Source organism: Salmo trutta, chromosome 19 (assembly GCF_901001165.1).
Source record: "Salmo trutta chromosome 19, fSalTru1.1, whole genome shotgun sequence".
In the NCBI taxonomy this organism is placed as follows: domain Eukaryota; kingdom Metazoa; phylum Chordata; class Actinopteri; order Salmoniformes; family Salmonidae; genus Salmo; species Salmo trutta.
The window spans coordinates 53,502,127-53,521,622 of record NC_042975.1 but is presented as its reverse complement, the minus strand read 5'-3'; the positions used below and the strand labels follow the sequence as shown (position 1 = coordinate 53,521,622).

Below are 19,496 nucleotides of genomic sequence, written 5' to 3'. Positions count from 1 at the left end.
CGCTGGGCCAATTGTGCGCAGCCCTATGGGACTCCCAATCAAGGCTGGTTGTGATACATCCTGAAATCGAACCAGGGTCTGTAGTGACGCTTTTACCACTGAGATGCAGTGCCTTAGACTGCTGCGCCACTCGGGAGCCCAATGATTAATAAATCAAATCCAATTTTATTGGTCACATACACAATGTTAGCAGATGTTATCGTGAGTGTAGTGTGCTTGAGTGTGCTTCTAGTTCCAACAGTGCAGCAATATCTAACATGTAATCTAACAATTCCACAACTACCTAATGAACACAAATCTAAGTAAAGGAATGGAATAACAATATATACAAATATATGGATGAGCAATGACAGAGTGGCATAGGCAAGATGCAATAAACGGTATAAAATACAGTGTATACATCTGGGATGAGTAGTGCAAGATATGTAAACATCAATATTAAAGTGGAATTAATAAAGTCACTAGTGATCCATTTGTTGCCAATGATTTCAAGTCTGTATGTAGGCAGCAGCCTGTCTGTGTTAGTGATTGCTGTTTAACAGTCTGATGGCCTTGAGATAGAAGCTGTTTTTCAGTCTCTCGGTCCCAGCTTTGATGCACCCGTACTGACCTCGTCTTCTGGATGGTAGCAGAGTGAAAAGGCAGTGGCTCGGGTGGTTGTTGTACTTCATGATCTTTCTGGCCTTCCTGTGAAGGTGTGTAGGAATCTAAAGATATAGGCCCACAAGTTCTTATTTCCATTAAGAATTTAAGAACACAAAAACAATGCTTTAGTAGCTGAGTGACATGTTATCATGTTACAATATTTTCCCAAGTTGCCAACTGCCAAAATCATGTTGAATGTGGCTGCCACAACCCCATGCTTTGTGCAATACAATGTAATGTCAATTGTCCTTTGCATGCACTATTCCATACAACACTATAGGCTTAGCTCCTTATGACCAGGGTTGGTGCCTACTGCATTTAGAAAAATGGCATAATCTCAGACCCAAATGAATGGGAATGGAAAGCACCATCTATTTAGAGATTCAAGGGTTTGGGCCAAGGCGTAAGTATGACAGAACTATTACAAAAATCCATGAACCATGATTCAGCTGATAAAAGCCACATTGATTTCACATGAATGTAATTCGTCAGAAATTATATGCCAACCATCTTCTTGGCCTATCACACATGACAGAGAAACATAGTCCCAGAAACGAGAGTTAGGTTAAATTCCAAGTCTTTTCAGATTTAATTCCCCATAGCCATACCTCATTCTGTGAGTAACCCATGTTTCAGCCACAGAAAAAAACAGACATATTTAGAAGGATTTGCGTGCTTGCAATAGGTGACCATCAGATTCTCATTTCACATTCAACTTAATATAAAGCACTTGCTAGACTGATTTGAATGTTGCTAATGTAGTTTTACTGTCATGTCTTGTGATTTCACTTTAAGAAAAACGTTCTTATTATTTAAAAAATTAAAATAATATTCTTCCCCCTCCGCTCCTTAGGGGTTAATTTCCATTATGGTAGTCCTAATTTGGGCCTGACCCAGGTGGGAATCATGAAAAAATATTTTTTGTGTGTTTGATATCTAATCATTTAAACCCTTTTCTGCTTTTATATTAATCACACATACGTAAAGAGCATACAGTACGTTTGCTATTCAAGCTTAAACCAAGTCCATTAATATGTGGGTCATCCCCCTAGGCATTCTGCAGTATATCTCCTATGCCATGCCGGGTCTCTGCCTTTCATCTGTAGCCAGGTTGGGATGGTTCACACTCAGGCTCTGGATCTCAGGCTCTCAGGGCTGCCAGGAGCCCTATTGATGCTCTCTGAAGCCTTGGTATCAGGCCACGACTCTCCCCTTCAACACACACACACGAATTAGGCCTCAAAATCTCTCAGGATAACAGGAAATATGGATGGAGATTCCACATCAAACGCAGAGGAGAGGAGGGTGTTTGTGTATTGTGGGAGGGGGGGAAAGGGAAGGAGGAGAAGAGGAGGGGGAACGTCAATCACACCTGAGGATCCACTTTCACTGGTGACACACACTGAGTCAATGACAAACACTGGTGGTTTTGTTATGTAATGTTTGAGATGGCTCAACTCATTACTCTCTCTATGCCCTCTGAAAGCAAAATAGAAAGAAATCATCAGGAATGTCATGAATAAAAAACCTGTTTGTTCTATGCCAACTATTATTACACAGTAGACCCTTCATCCAGAAGTTAATCTCTGATTTGTATCACTCAAAATAGCCTTATATTCTCAAAACAAGGCTCTGGCTCTGCACTCTTCTACTTCAACTTTCGTCAAATGTGACCGACTGGATTCCAACCGGGTTTCCTGTGTGCCACAAGGTTGTGTTAGCCTGCTGAGCTAAACGCCTAGTGTTCGGATCTCAGGCAAGGTTCAGCAAACTACAATTGATACACAAACAGAGATAAACCAACAACATTCAATGACAAATTAACTCATTCACTGCAGTGTGTTTGGTAAATACTTGTGCCATTGTGTTTAAGTGTTTTCAACTTCTTGCTGTCTGTTTGTTAGTAGGTTTGTTTTCATTAGCTGTGTTTGCACACCAGTGATTGTTATTGGACTGTGGGTCTTGGCTTGTAAGGGAATGTGTGTGTGTGTGTGTGTGTGTGTGTGATGGTTGGTTGGTTCTTCTATCCTTGTAGGGACCTAAAATCCCCATAAGTTCCCACAGTGGTTATGGTTACAGTAAGAATTAGGGTTGGGTTTAGGGCAAATAGGATTTTGAATGGAAATTAATGTGAGTTCTCCACGAGGATAGAAGAACGTAACGTGTGTGTGTGTGTGTGTGTGTGTGTGTGTGTGCATCTGATTCCATCTAGTGGCCAAACCATGGCTAATCCATTTACCTCGCTTCGTGCTGGGGCCATGAGAGCACAGGTGGAATTAAAGTTGTGAATCTATGAAGGAGCTTTAATGGGGCAATCTGCATTCAAACAATAACAAAGCGGTCAATCTGCTGCTGTTTTGGTAAACAGCTGAGGGACGAGGCTGGAAACATTTTATAACTTTCAAATTCATAGACCGAGCGATGCAAGGACTGACCTATTCATGATATCAATATTATAGTTTGAACAATGTTTTGTGGCAATACAGTGTTTGTTTACACTGGCATTGCTTTCAAATTAGCTTATATTTTGGGTTGTGACCCGGTACGACAGATGAACTAAGCTCACAAGGCATTAATAGGTTTTATTGTTTAAGAATCAGTGGGTAGGCTATATATATATATATAACACATTTTCAACTCCAAACATGGATGTAGCAATCACAGATTTCCCTTTTACATTTTTATTTGTATTTATTTATTCAACCTTTATTTTACCAGGCAGGTCAATGAAGAACAAATTCTTATTTACAATGATGACCTGAAAAGTGAGACGCAGTAGGCTTCTATTCAAGACAAGGCTTGCTCCAACTCTAATGTTGTCTTATAAGAAATGTAATGCTGTTATTAAAAGTGCCAGTTGAGACATTCCAACCCCTTTGTAGACACTAAACCTTATGATACATCGAGAACGTGGGACTATAAAGTTCTATCTGCATTTTTGTCAAAATTGAGTTAAATCCATAGCCTTGTTTTGTTCAATATTCTCTACCTAAATAATACTCTAAATACCTCAGTTCATGTTTTTTAATTCAAAAGAATACAAAATAACTGACACCATTTAAGCCAATTATCTCAGAATCATATTTTTGCCGATACAACCTTATAGTCCCAAACTCTCGAAATGTGTGTGTATGTCTAAAACCCCTTTTCAGGTACGCATGTGATGTCCTGACCAGTAAAAGAGGTTATTTGTTATTGCAGTTTGGTCAGGGCGTGGCAGGGGGTGTTTGTTTTGTGTGGTTCGGGTTTTTTGGTTTATGTTCTACATTTTCTATTTCTATGTGTTTATCTAGTTTTTCTATTTCTATGTTGGGGTTTTGGTAGGACCTCCAATTAGAGGCAGCTGGTTGTCGTTGGCTCTAATTGGAGGCCATATTTAGTTGGGGTTTGTTTCACTTCTGTTTTGTGGGTGGTTGTTTCCAGTATAGTCTGTGCACCTTATTGGTGTCACGGGCGTCGTATGAATTGGACCAAAATGCAGCGGGAATGTGTATGCTCATTTTCTTCTTTATTAAACAAAAATGAACACTGAACAAAAATAACGACAAAAACAGTCTTGTCAGGTGCAACAAACACTAAACAGGAAACAACTACCCACAAATCCCATAGAAAAAACACCCCTCTTAAATAGGACCTTCAATTAGAAGCAACGAGGAGCAGCTGGTTCCAACTGAAGGTCAACCCAATAAACACCACATAGAAATAGACTAACAAGAACATAGCCCAACAAACCCCGAAACACTCTAAACAAACACCCCCTGCCAAGCCCTGACCAAACTACAATAACAAACAACCTATTTTACTGGTCAGGGGCCTGTTGCACAAAAGTAGAATTAAGACATCCGGGATAAATGACTCAGCTGAGCTCAATGAAGCCAAAACATGTGCGTCCAGGCTTAATTGGTTGCACAAAGACCAAGCCAGGATGAGCAGACACGGATTCATTAAGCCAGGTGAAACCAATCCTGGATAGGTGCGCGCTCACGGCTCACTCAAATAGACCCCGCCACAGATCACAGATTAACTGATTTACCATGGCAACTAGAGCCGCGTACTTTTCCCCGTCGGAAGCACAAATCCTCATGGAGGCATACGAGGACGTAAAAGATATAATTAAGAAGAAAGGCAACACCGCCACAGTGATAAAGCAAAGAGAAAAAGCGTGGCAAAGTATTGCAGACCGCCTGAATGCGTAAGTAGTGCACAATTACACAGTCACCGCTCCGCTGAAACATCACAATTACAATTCAAATATTTAATTCACATCTCCAAAAATGCAGTTGTACTGTAATTATGAAACGGTTAAATTTTTAATTGAAATGCACTGCAGATATGAGTGAAATTGTGTAAAGTAACTCCATCACACTGTATAAAGCTATGATATATTTTTTGATATTTTTACTGAAAACAAGACAAAAATACCAAGTAATTTTTTACAGTGTGACTCCATTAAATGTGTGTGTGTGTGTAGATTAAACATGAACGGGCCAAAACGGACATGGCAGCAGGTCAAAATCAAATACAAGAACATTCTGCAGAATGGTATGGTCCCTGACTAATATTTAACAAAGCACAAGCATATATTGTACCCAGAAGGTGCCTGCTCACACAATGTCTGTACTGTTTTAGCAGTGAAAAAGAATACCCACAGACAAGGCACGGGTGGTGGGTCACCAAAGGCTGACCTTACCCCAGCAGAGGACATGGCCTTGGAGCTAAATAAAGGCAGGCCCGTCTTAGAGGGGATCCCTGGGGGGAAAGAGACGAGCATAGGTTCCTCCCAAGATGCCACCCGCTTCATTCAAGGTATGTCCTTCCTTCTCTACATGGGATACAACCACATTCATATTGAATCAATTTGGACTGTCTGACTTTGGTTTACCTATTGCCTTGCAGTGTCTGGCAGCACTGTGTTCCTGTTAGAGCCACCAGCACAAGCACCAGACGATGCTGATCCAGTGAGTACTCCATCAAAGGCATACTGTAGGCCTGGCATGTCTTGTCTACTAGCTTCAATATGAATCCGATTAAATGTGATAGGGTGAAGGCCCCAGTGCAGCAGCAACAGCACATGATGGAGACGATGATGATGAGGAGGAGACCATCTCTCTGGATTCCAGAAGGCATGAGGTATCATGTTAAGACTGTGAAAGTACTATTTACTCTACAATGGTGAGGAGTCCTCATCAAAATCAAAAAATCTAATTTCTTTTACAGGACCCAGATGCTATACAGTGGGAAAACCAGCCTGGCAACATAGTGCGTATTAATAAAAGGACACCACATCCTGCCAAATTCCAGCTGCGCTAATTGTATTGTGTTCACAGAGCTCACAAGCTATCAGAAAGTTGTATGGCAACCACCTCCGGCGCCAAATAGAACTGGCAGACATAGACATTCAGTACAAGAAGAAAAAGATGGAAAATCTTGCACTGGAGTCCGAAATAAAAAAGAGGACAATTAGGAAACTGGACCTTGAAATAAAAAAACTTGAGAGGGAGGTGAGATATGCCTTCAATGTACACTGTATGCTAACTGTAACACAAATGTATTAATCATTATTTTTCTTTCCTCCCCCAGCTCCAAGAAGATGACACAGCTCAAAATAAAAATTAGGTATATTCTCGTAAAGTCAAGTGAGCCATGACATATGAGCTCTTATTGTGAGCACACAGGACGGTGGCATCTTTCTAAGGTTTTTTTTATTTTCCCAGCAATCAGTACAACCAAGTCATCGTTATAAGGCATCGCCCTCTTTTGCCCACCCCCCCAGCACCAGGTGTGGCCACTAGCCTATATGAAGGCCCAAAATTGTGTGTTCCTTTCTGCTCTGACAATGGCATGCCCATTCGTGCGAGATGTGGTGGATGAAGAAGCACTTGTGCTGAGGAGAGCCTTCAGGCGAGAAAGGGTCTTCAGGGACCGGTTGGACCCACTGGCCTTCCCTGATGACCATCTATATGAAAGATACAGGTTTTCTGCAGATGGCATCAGGTATCTATGCAGACTACTGGGTCCCAGGATTAAGCACCGCACTGCACGGAGCCATGCACTGAGTGTGGAGCAAATGGTTTGTGTGGCCTTGCGCTTTTTTGCTAGTGGAGCCTTCCTGTACTCAGTGGGGGATGCAGAACAGCTGAACAAGGCCACAATTTGCCGCACAATAAGGAGTGTGTGTCTGGCTATCAAAGCATTAGCAGATGTCTTCATCTCCTTCCCTGGCCACAGAAGACTCTGTGACATCAAAGAGGAGTTCTATAGGATTGCAGGTAAGAGGATCTACAAATTACAGGACAACTGTTAACACATAGTAGGATACTCATTACTTTGTGTGACAGGTTTCCCCAATGTCATTGGTGCAGTGGACTGCACACACATAAGGATAAAAGCCCCCTCAGGTGCCCATGAGGCCGATTTGTGAATAGGAAATCCTTTCACAGCATTAATGTTCAGGTGAACATAACTTTTTGATATTGTCCATTGACGAACACTCTGCATTGCCAGTGATGTGCATTGATTGGTGTAATATTCCTCATCTTATGATTTCAGATGGTCTGCAATGCTGACTGTGTGATCAGCAATGTTGTGGCAAAATGGCCTGGCTCAGTCCATGACTCCAGAATCTTTCGGGCCTCTGAAATCTATCAGTGCCTATCACAAGGTAAGCCACACAACCCCTATTTATAACCATCATGGCTGTGTCAAGAATATCACTGTGTTTATGAGGTAGTAATGATGAGATTTTGTGTTGACAGGTGAATTCTCTGGTGTGTTGCTGGGAGACAGGGGGTATGGCTGCCAGCCTTTTCTCCTGACACCTTTCACAGACCCCCAGGAAGCACAGCAGGCCTACAACCATGCCCATGCCAGGACCAGGGCCAGAGTTGAAATGACCTTTGGCCTCCTGAAGGCACGCTTTCACTGCCTTCACAAATTAAAGGGTCAGCCCTGTTAGGGCATGTGATATTACTGTGGCTTGTGCTGTCCTCCACAATGTGGCCTGCCTGAGGAAGGAGAGGGCCCCCAGAGTGCCACCAGCCATGGACTGGGACAATCCGGCAATCTTCCCTGATGACGACAGTGGTCGGCTGCTGAGGGACCAATATGTGTTGAATTATTTTAGTTAGTATGTGTGCTTTCAATTTTGGTTAAATATGTCCTGCGGTGGCAGAGGAATTTGGGTTTTTTTGGGTTCGTTTTTTTACGAATTTGGCCTCTTATGATGTTTGTGCGGTATACTGTGTGTAATACAAGGCTGCAGGGAGGCTACTGCATCCATTCATTTGTCTGTTCAGTTGATGTGTATGGATTTGTCCTGCATTTATTTTAGTGTGCAGACATGCAGGGTGTGTTATATACAGACCTTTGAATGTGTATGTATCATTTTGTATAATATGCTTGGATTCTGTGCTTTCCATCTTGTAGTCACTGTGACTTCAGTTTCGAAAGGAGCTGATGGTTTACCTGCTTTGTTTTGTCCTTATTCAATAAAGGAACATAATGTTACACATTGTGTTTTTATATTCATATGGAATGTGTATTTGTTTATATGACAGAGTACTAGGGCCACACTGAAGAAAAAGGATAAAGTCATACATTTATGAGGCTGGTTCTTTCTGCAGAAAAGCTACATATTGTTTTTACAGTTTTGATACTTATGACAATGTGATACTTAATATTCTGGCACATCAGCATGTCTTTGTTTATGAAACCATACTGAAGTACAATTTCACGAAATGCCCCACATCTGTCATTTTAACAACTGTCCTCCTTTAAAACAACCGGTTACAATATTATTACTTGTGTTTTTTTCCCCTCTGTGGCCCTAATATTCTATCATTTTATATATAGCCTTATAGTCTATGGGAAACTGTAAATTATCTAATGATAGCAACATAATCTAAAAATTATTTTTTATCCAAAATCATTGAAATTAATGATCACAAACGTTTAAATAATGACAGTGGGTCTAGTTATATGTGATAACAATGTATAGTGAGCAGTGAAATAACTATTGGTTTCCATTTGTGGTGACTGCTGACTGACATTAGGGATGAGATTAAATAGATCCTGGAATTTAGCCTGGTCTGGAGCAGGCTAGCTCCACAGAATAAATCTCCATGGTAATTTATACCATAACATATCCTCCTGCCCCCTATCCATCTTTAGTGCAACCGGATTACGGATCAATTGAGCCAGGATCACCAACATATCCTGGCTTAATCCCTTATCCTAGTTTTGTGCAACAGGCCCCAGGACGTGACAATTGGACTGTTTTCGTTGTTTGTTTTGTTTAAGTGTTTTTCCTTCAATAAAAAAGATCATCAATATACCCGCTGCATTTTGGTCCACTCCTTACGACGAACGTGACAACGTCTTTGAAATCATAACATGATTTAATTATTCTATTAGATAGCACAGTGGCTAAAATATGCACAAATAAGCCTGACATTCATACAAAACCACTATCCCTAAAATAACAAGTTCTATGATCCATTGAAATGTAGGCATATTCCAATTACATAATCGGATTGTCACATTTTTGCCACCAGCTTTTAAACATAAACTGTCTGGGTTTGTAACTATAGCTCATAGCTAGTCCAATAGCTAGAGGTAGACAGGTGTCACTCATATGAAATTGGAGATGTGAATTTCAAGACCAGTATAGCCTATTCTCAGTGATGTGATTATGATGTAATATTATAGATCGATATAAGGGATAATCATGAGGGGCTGTGCATTCTCTGGAGAATAATTAATGATGTGGAAGGTGTGTTTCACGATGCGTTAAGAATTTGTTCTTAACTGACTTGCCTAGTTAAATAAAGGTAAAAAATAAAATAAATAAATAACCTTCAAATGAGTTGCATTATTTTCCATATGTAACCGATTTGAAATGGCTAGCTAGTTAGTGGTGGTGCGCGCTAATAGCGGTTCAATCGGTGACGTCACTCGCTCTGAGACCTTGAAGTAGTTGTTCCCCTTGCTCTGCAAGGGCCGCGGCGTTTGTGGAGCGATGGGTAACGATGCTTCGAGGGTGGCTGTTGTCGATGTGTGCAGACGGCCTCTTGTTCGGGGCGAGGAGAGGGACGGAAGCTACACTGTAACACATAGAGCCTCGAGTTGATAATCCATTTTTAACATGGCTATAATTGAACACATTTACCGCTAGAAATGTGTTCATTTGCAGATAGAAATGTGTTCAACATCCACTGAAGTAGCTACCAAGTTTACGAGATAACGACAGTAGTTGCCTTGCTAACCAAACAAACAGACTTGCTAGTTTCGCTAACCAAACCATGAGTCAGTCCCTTACTACTATGGAAATCGAATTCAACAATGCCAACAATATTTTCAATTCGACTTTTGATTTTTTAAAGCAGATCAAACATGTAAGAATGAACTATAACCATTGTATTCTACGATTCTGCTTATAGGGAAATAATGCACAATCTAGAATGCCCTTCAAGCCAATCAGAAACGAGTATTCAACAATGCCATTGTGTAAAGATTGATACACGGTTATACAGTAGACGATATTGTAGATTGATAATTTAGCCAACATTATAATTATGGACTGATGGGGACTGAACGCATATTGTTCCTAATTATCCACTTTGATTTGGACCTGCCTGAACATGAGAGTTCTCTATACAGAGGGGTCACATGGGCCCAGTCTCGGATGGAAGTTTCGATGGGCCTAAATGGTTTCGATGTAGTTTATGATGTAGTCATTATAATGCGGTCATGTGAGGAATTAACGATACTCTGGTTTATCACGTGAGGCGCTATGTGAGAATGTGTAGAAATTTGTTGCCACTTTGATCCAACTTGATTTAACAAAGTTCATTTCACATGTTCTTTGATAAGTCTGTAGACGTTTTGTGACTAATTCAGTTTGTAACCAACAAACAAAATAAAAAATACAAATATATATATATATATATATATATATTTGTTTTTTAACATGTTTCGCCGATATATAGCAATAACAAGTAGACAGTATTATTATTCCTCAGTGTCTTCATCGAATGTTGCGTAATTAGCCCACATCACTGAAAAATAAATACAGTGCTTTTAGGAGACAAAGGACTATGTACAATTCGTTCGACTGTTTTCTTTAATTCATTGGGCTGTTTCATAGGCTACTGGAGGGCCCTGTCTCAAGATGAAAGCAAACATTTCATTCATTCTGAATAGTAAGAATAACAGTGAGCCTAGCCTATAAATGTACACCAACATTTACATTTTACGAATGTACATAATAACATGGTCACTGGACTACAGCATCAATTTATGCATTACATAGAAATATCTGCGGTTTGTTGTCACATTTCATCTTCAATAATCATTAGATGATCAGGGCTCAGAACAGGGGCTATTCTACAGTGTGTGTCCGGCACTGTTACAACCAGACTTGTTGTGAAAGTCCAGAATCACTAACAACCTGCGTTATCCGGCGGGTTGATCTCAAATCGATGGAAAAGAACCCGACCAATTAGCCAAAACAACGACTAGTAGCCCGACCTGCCACATCCACTCAGACCTAACTGATCCGACACTCCCAAGGCCTTCTCAATATACACTTTAGCCACTGGGCACAGACATCAGTTCAACGTTTATTTTTTTATTTTAATTTGTTTGAGTAGTCAACTGATGTGAATTCAAAGTGAAATCACCAAAAAATGTCACAATTTCATTGGATTTATGTTAAAAGTTGGGTGAAAAAAATGCCCTTATATTGATAACTTTTTGCGAATCCAATCAGTTTTCCACGTCGCATTGAAACATTTTTTGTTGAAATGATGTGGAAACAAAGATAATTCAATTAGTGTTGGCCCAGTGGGACGTTTCTCTGGTGGTAGTCTACCCTAGCCTATATTGTATGTTGGTGGTCTGGTCAAGATGGAAAGATTATGCGCAGACATACTCACTTCCCGATGACACTGTCCCCTTCACCTCTCTCTGAACAAAACGTATCAGGGGATGATCACTGTTTTCCCTGATCGTGTCAAGGCTGGCAATGTGTCCATCTGGCTCAGTGGCGTAAACGGGCCCATTACAAGCTCATTGGACTTCAAAAAGGACACCTTATTAGCCGGCTACAGTTAACGACTATTAGGAGCGTGTGCGCTTCAAAGGCACGCATAGGTATGGCATGAGTTAACTGACCTGCTACCTCTGGGGAGGTCGAGGAGGAGGTGGGGGGTGGGGGCTATTAGAACAGGTAAAGCGCTCCCAGATCGCTCCCTCCCATGGTATAAAAAACTGATATTCCGGCCATGGCCTCATTGTCCTTGGATATCGAGGTGTCGTGTCTTTGAATACTCAGGTCACAGCATTCCATGTCGTTGCAGCAAGTTCCCTCCCGTCTGTAGAATAATACTGTAGAGATGTCATTTGTTGAAGATCACGTGAGTTGTGCCAGCGAGATAAGCGCGTTATACACTGGCCATAACTGGTCAACTTCCTACGTGGAGACCACCAACAACAACACTGATTACGCACAGGACTCCTGCAGAGGTAAGACTATTTACTTAAAAATGACAGGTTATGGCTCTTACAAAGTGAAATTGTCTACATTTTTTATATTTTCCAACATTGTTGTTGATGTAGCCTATAACTTTATGTGAAACTGTAAAGATGAAAAAGATCCCTCGGGGTTAGGCGACATATCCCGTTGCGTAAATTAGTATTTTATGTCTCCAACCTGGTTGGAAACTGTAACAAAGTGAATAGAAAGAAAAAGGTGTCTCTAAACAGAAAATCTACAAAGACTATATCTCTCCTCCTTACAGTAAGCCAGGATGCTCTCCGCGGAGTGCACGAGGGCACTCGCCGGCGCCAGAAGCGCACGACCTTCAACAAAGCGCAGCTGGTCGAGCTGGAGAGGGCCTTCTCCCTCACGCACTACCCTGACGTCAAAGTGAAGGAGTCTCTCGCGTCCCTCATGGAGCTCCCCGAGTCCAAGATACAGGTATTACAGATGTGTTATTTTTGTGTTTTTATGGTTAGGGATGACCAAAATGATAACTGTTTGGAAATGGAGGAGTATGCATAGGCTAATGGATGATAAGTAGGCCTAACTGGAAAAAGAGAGAGAGATTGCAAACAAAGCATCCAACCTAACAACTTGATCTACCTCTTTCTCAGGTGTGGTTCCAAAATCGCCGTGCGCGCTACTTCAAGAACAAGAAACCACAAGAAGCCCAATTACCACCAGCAATTGACCGTTCAGTTCCACAGTTCCCCTGCGCTCCAACCCCCAACCCCACGACCATGCCTCCCCCCTATCCTTCCCCACCTCGCCAATACACATCTCCCCCTCCTCGCTACACTTCCCCAGGTATAGCCAAGGCCTCCAAGCTTTCTTCAGGCTGTGTGCCAGGGAGCCAGACAATGTACCTGCCACTGCCTACCTCTCCAACCCCCAGAGACGAGGCCACGGGCTACCCACTGGGCAGTATTCAGAGCCTGTATTTAGGGTATTATAACAATGAAGCGGTGCAGTGTAAAGCGACACAGAGTACTTGGGAGTTTTCAGAGGGACTCAATGTCTATGAGGCTTTTGCCGGGGACACGCAGTGGCAACACGCCATCGCCGGGAGCCGAAGTGGCGCGTCTGACCAGTACTTGCATGCACACAACATGCCAATGCAGTACTTCAGCTTCGCCACCTGTTGGAGCCAGAGAGCTGAAATTTCAGAAGACCTGCCTGAGTTCTACTCGCAGGATCTCGACAATTTGAATTTGACTGATTTGGAGGTTTCAACTGCTATGATCGAATATCTTCTCAGCTGAGTTTTTACAAAGGGTAAAATATAAAAAATGCTAATTATTGTTAATAGTTATAGATATATAAGAATTATAATCATATGTGAATAGGAGTCTATGGAGACATGAACACGCATTCTTGGCCTATTAGCTAGCAATTGTTTTATATACAAGCAGTTTAGGATTACGCTATTGTATTTTATTCAATCAAATATTGTTCCATAGTATTGGTTTGATTGTATAAATATTAGATCCCAAACTAGCCTACAAATAAAATCATAACGAATCTGTAAACTCGTAGTGCATGATACATATGCCGTTAATATCCCTTCATATTATGTGGTGCTATGACTTAGTTGGTTAAAGTGGCTGACTAGTAAACGGGAGACCATGAGTTTGAATCCCATTAGAGCCTTAATAGTAATAAGTCACACAGTGATATTTAACGTTATACAAACTGAAATAAGACTAAGAAATCTTTAGCGATAGACATATTTTGTGTTTACAGCCTCTCACTCACTAACACGTGGGATAATAGATCGTAGGCTGTAACCACTGAGGTTGGGATTATGAAGATGTAGTTATCCTTAATCGATCATCATGCAGTACCAGCCAGAAGTTTGGACACACCTACTTATTCAAGGTTTCTCTTTATTTTCAACATTGTAGAATAATAGTGAAGACATCAAAACTATGAAAAACACACATGGAATCATGTTGTATTCAAATAAGAGTTAAAAAAATCAAAATATATTTTTGATTTTTGATTCTTCAAAGTAGCCAACCCTTTGCCTTGATGACAGCGTTGCACACTCTTGGCATTCACTCAACCAATGCTTTTCCAACAGCTTTGAAGGAGTTCCCACATATGCTGTGCACTTGTTGGCTACTTGTCCTTCACTCTGCGGTCCAACTCATCCCAAACGATCAGGTTTGAAGGTAAGACCCAGGTGCAGACAGTGTTGAAGTAACAAAAGTTTATTAAATTGAACACAGGCAGGCAAAGGTACAGGACGGCAGGCAGGCTCAGGGTCAGGTCAGGCAGAGGTCGGTAATCCAGAGTAGTGGGGCAAAGGTACAGGACAGCAGGCAGGCTCAGGATCAGGGCAGGCAGAAAGGTCAAAACAGGGAAAACTAGAAAACAGGAACTATAGACAAGACAGCAGCAAGGGGAAAACGCTTGTAGGTTTGATGAACAAAACAAACTGGCAACAGACAAACAGAGAAGACAGGTATAAGTACACAGGGGATAATGGGAGAGACAAGCACAAAGACAGGTGAAACACATCAGGGCGTGACACCAAACGAACCCAATTGGGTTAAGGTCGAGTGATTGTGGAGGCCAGGTCATCTGATGCAGCACTCATCACTCTCCTTTTTGGTCAAATAGCCCTTACACAGCCTGGAGGTGTGTTGTGTCATTGTCCTGTTGAAAAACAAATGATAGTCCCACTAAACCCAAACTAGATGGGATGGGGTATCGCTGCAGTATGCTGTGGTAGTCATGCTGGTTAAGTGTGCCATGAATTCTAAATAAATCACCTACTCTGTGTCTCAAAGACACGGTGGATGGAACCAAAAATAACAAAATAGGACTTATCAGACCAAAGGACAGATTTCCATCGGGCTAATATCCATTGCTCGTGTTTCATGGCCCAAGCAAGTCTTTTCTTCTTATTGGTGTCCTTTAGTAGAGGTTTCTTTGCAGTAATTTTATTATGAAGGCCTGCTTCAGGCAGTCTCCTCCGAACAGTTGATGTTGAGATGTGTCTGTTACTTGAACTCCGTGAAGCATTTATTTGGGCTGCAATTTCTGAGGCTGTTAACTCTAATGAACTGATCCTCTGCAGCAAAGGTAACTCTGGGTCTTCCTTTCCTGTGGCGGTCCTCATGAGAGCCAGATTCATCATAGCGCTTGATGGTTTTTGCGACTGCACTTGAAGAAACTTTCAAAGTTCTTGAAATGTTCCGGATTGACTGACCTTAACCTCTCTAGGGTTGGTGGGACGACTACTCAACAGCCAGTGGAATCCCGTGGCGCGTTATTCAAATACCTTAGAAATGCTATTACTTCAATTTCTCAAACATATGACTATTTTACACCATTTTAAAGACAAGACTCTCGTTAATCTAACCACACTGTCCGATTTCAAAAAGGCTTTACAACGAAAGCAAAACATTAGATTATGTCAGCAGAGTACCCAACCATAAATAATCAGACACCCATTTTTCAAGCTAGCATATAATGTCACATAAACCCAAACCACAGCTAAATGCAGCACTAACCTTTGATGATCTTCATCAGATGACAATCCTAGGACATTATGTTATACAATACATGCATGTTTTGTTCAATCAAGTTCATATTTATATCAAAAAACAGCTTTTTACATTAGCATGTGACGTTCAGAACTAGCATACCCACCGCAAACTTCCGGTGAATTTACTAAATTACTCACGATAAACGTTCACAAAAGACACAACAATTATTTTAAGAATTATAGATACAGAACTCCTTTATGCAATCGCTATGTCCGATTTTAAAATAGCTTTTTGGTGAAAGCACATTTTGCAATATTCTGAGTAGATAGTCCAGCCATCACGGGCTAGCTATTTAGACACCCACCAAGTTTAGCCCTCACCAAAGTCAGATTTACTATAAGAAAAATGTTATTACCTTTGCTGTTCTTCGTCAGAATGCACTCCCAGGACTTCTACTTCAATAACAAATGTTGGTTTGGTTCAAAATAATCCATTTTTATGTTCAAATATCCTCTGTTTTGTTCGTGCGTTCAAGACACTATCCAAAGGGTGACGAAGGGTGATGCGCTCGACGCGTTTCGTGACAAAATATGTCTAAAAATTCCATTACCGTACTTCGAAGCATGTCAACCGCTGTTTAAAATCTATTTTTATGCTATTTTTCTCGTAAAAAAGCGATTATATTCCGACCCGGGAAACCCTGTTTACGTTCAAAGACAGAAAATAAAAACATGGTGTTGCCTCGTGCACGCGCCTCAGTCTCATTGTCCTCTGATCGACCACTTACCAAATGCGCTAATGTTTTTCAGCCAGGGGCTGCAAAGACATCATTCAGCTTTTTGCCGCCTTCTGAGAGCCTATGGGAGCCGTAGGAAGTGTCACGTTACAGCAGAGATCCTCAGTTTTCAATAAAGAGAATGTAGAAGCCCAAGAAATGGTCAGACAGGCCACTTCCTGTAAGGAATCTTCTCAGGTTTTTGCCTGCCATATGAGTTCTGTTATACTCACAGACACCATTCAAACAGTTTTAGAAACTTTAGGGTGTTTTCTATCCAAAGCCAATAATGATATGCATATTCTAGTTTCTGGGCAGTAGTAATAACCAGATTAAATCGGGTACGTTTTTTATCCGGCCGTGCAAATACTGCCCCCTACCCTAGAGAGGTTAATTGAAATGCTTTCCAGGTGATTACCTCATGAAGTTGGTTGAGAGAATACCAAGAGCAAAGTTGTCATAAGGCAAAGGGTGGCTACTTTTAAGAATCTCAAATATATTTTGATTTGTTTAACACTTTTTTGGTTACTACATGATTCCATGTGTGTTATTTCATAGTTTGGATGTCTTCACTATTATTCTACAATGTAGAAAATAGTACAAAATAAAGAAAAACCTTGGAATAAATAGGTGTTTCCAAACTTTTGACTGGTACTGTATATTTATTTAATTTACAAAAACCTACTACATATAGTTTTATTAGTCAATATCTTCATGTGGAGCTAACATTAGGGTACTATGGGGCGAGAAGTTGAATTTGTATCATAAACATTTTTGAAGTCATTCCATCAAAATAATTTGGAGATAAATGTATCAAATTTGACATTTATATATATTTTTTTTAGATATAGTCCAATAAAGTTTGATCCATTATTTTATGTTTAATATACATGTAGCAAAGCCTTAAGATAAATCATCAACTTGTTTAGAAATATTTGTTTTTGTTTTTGAGTAGTAATATGTTAGGTTAGTATGTTATGGGAAAGATGCCCCCCCTCCAATAGTTGATCATTTGTTTCTAGCTGTAATTTAGGCACTGGCTAGTCCAGTTAGCTAACGAGCAACCTCACTATTTTAATATATTTTTTTAACCTTCATTTAGCTAGGAAAGTCAGTTGAGAACAAATTTTTATTTACAATGACGGCCTACCAAAAGGCCTCTTGCGAGGACGGGGGCCTGAAGTTTAAAAATGAAAAATACAATATAAATATAGGACAAAACACACATCACAACAAGAGAGACAACACAACATACATAAAGAGAGACCTAAGACAACAACATTATAAGGGCACAGGCGAGACCCAGATGCAGACACGGGAGGCAGATGGTTTGAGTCTCTGATATTTATTATAATCCAAGGGGCAGGCAAGAGAATGGTCGTGGACAGGCAAATGATCATAACAAGATCAGAGTCCAGGAAGTACAGGGTGGCAGGCAGGCTCGAGGTCAGGACAGGCGGCAGTATGGTCAGGCAGGCGGGTTCAGAGTAGAGGCAGGCAGGGGTCAAAACAGGGAGGACCAGCAAAAAGGGAAATATAGGACCAGGGGCAATGAGGAACAGGGAGTGGCTGAAGGAGGCCAGATGGAGCTTGCCACGGAGTCTTGCTTTGAGCACACACCATGCATGCGGCGACGAAGGCCGAGACATCAGGAGCCATGGTGGGCCACCAGAAGCGTTGTTGGAGGAAAGCCAGGGTACGACGAGCACCAGGATGACAGGTAAGGCTGGAGGAGTGAGCCATTCTAGGACTTGAGGCTGGGGCGAATCAAGAATGAACATCCGGTCCCCCAGGGTCCGGTTGGGAACGTTGTGCTTTGCGGATCAGAGTCTCAATACCCCAGACAACCGAAGCCGTCAAACATGAGGCAGGGAGGATGGTCTCTGATTCCGAGGGTGTGGCAGCAGAACTGTACAGGCAGGAAAGGACGTCCGGCTTCACATTTTTGGACCCTGGGCGGTAGGAGATGGTGAAATTAAACCTGGTAAATAACAGGGCCCAACGGGCTTGCCTTGAGTTAAGGCGCTTGGCAGTGCTGAGATATTCTAAATTCTTATGGTCAGTCCAAACCAAAAATGGATGTTCCGCCCCTTCCAGCCAGTGCTTCCACTCCTGCAGAGCCATCTTAACTTCTAGGAGTTCCCGGTTTCCAATGTCTTAGTCATATTTCCTCAGGTAACATGAATGCAAAGCTTGCGAGAGGTAGTTAGAATAAGATGTGAGGCCAAAGTCAGTGTAATCAATAGAGAGTCAGAGTCCCAAATGTGGGAACAAAGTCTATCCCACGGTTGGGTAAAGAAAGTTTGTAGTCAACAAAGTATTCAGGAGTCATGAGGCAAATAGCAAAATAGCAAAATGCACAAGAAAAAAAAATATATATATAACGACTTGGCCATTGTAGGTTTAGAGTCACTCGCCCCAACAGTGTGTGTGTGCTGGAGGTGAGCGAAAGCTCGGGAGAGAGGGGTGAGTGTGGTGGAGGTACCTGTACAAGACAGGGGGAGACAGGCCAGGGCAGACGGTGATCAGATCGCCAGGTGGAATTCAAGTGGCAGTGCAGCAGGCAACGGGACTAGGTGTCACCCACTTGGGAGAAGCTTTTATTTCTGGTGGCAGATTTCTTGTAGAAAATGCCACTGAATGGTCTTCGAAGCGTCCTCTGAAGCCCCCTCCTGCTGTTCAAAGACTCCTGCCACTTGTTGGGCCCAAAGGCCTCGACACCTTTTACTTCACACCTTATTGCTAATTGAATTTGTATCTGGTCTGTCCTTGCAAGCCTGGGAGCCTTAACTCAGCATTCAGTCCCCATAAAGTAAAATATATCATTGTAATGTACTTTATTTAAAAAAATATATATATTTCTTTTTGTCTTTCAAAATAACATCAGTCCAAACACTACTCACTCAGTTCCAGGTTGGAATGGTGTCCTCAGGTCTCTTCTGTTTGTTTGCTAGAGCACACTCCGTGTAGCTTGGAGAGAAAAAAAACCTTGGAAGCAGTAATCTCTCCGGTTAATTTGGTCAAAATTAGGTTGTGGGTT

At 41.5% G+C, this 19,496-nt stretch overlaps 1 protein-coding gene across 1 annotated transcript; it reads left to right on the top strand.

Annotated features, from left to right (window-relative positions):
• Positions 1-12,038: 12,038 nt before the first annotated feature.
• Positions 12,039-13,446, top strand: LOC115153780 (paired box protein Pax-6-like). The gene is made up of 3 exons (XM_029699355.1): positions 12,039-12,168; positions 12,444-12,622; positions 12,799-13,446. The coding sequence occupies exons 1-3, from the start codon at positions 12,039-12,041 to the stop codon at positions 13,444-13,446; spliced, it is 957 nt and encodes a 318-aa protein (XP_029555215.1).
• The last annotated feature ends 6,050 nt before the right edge of the window (positions 13,447-19,496 follow it).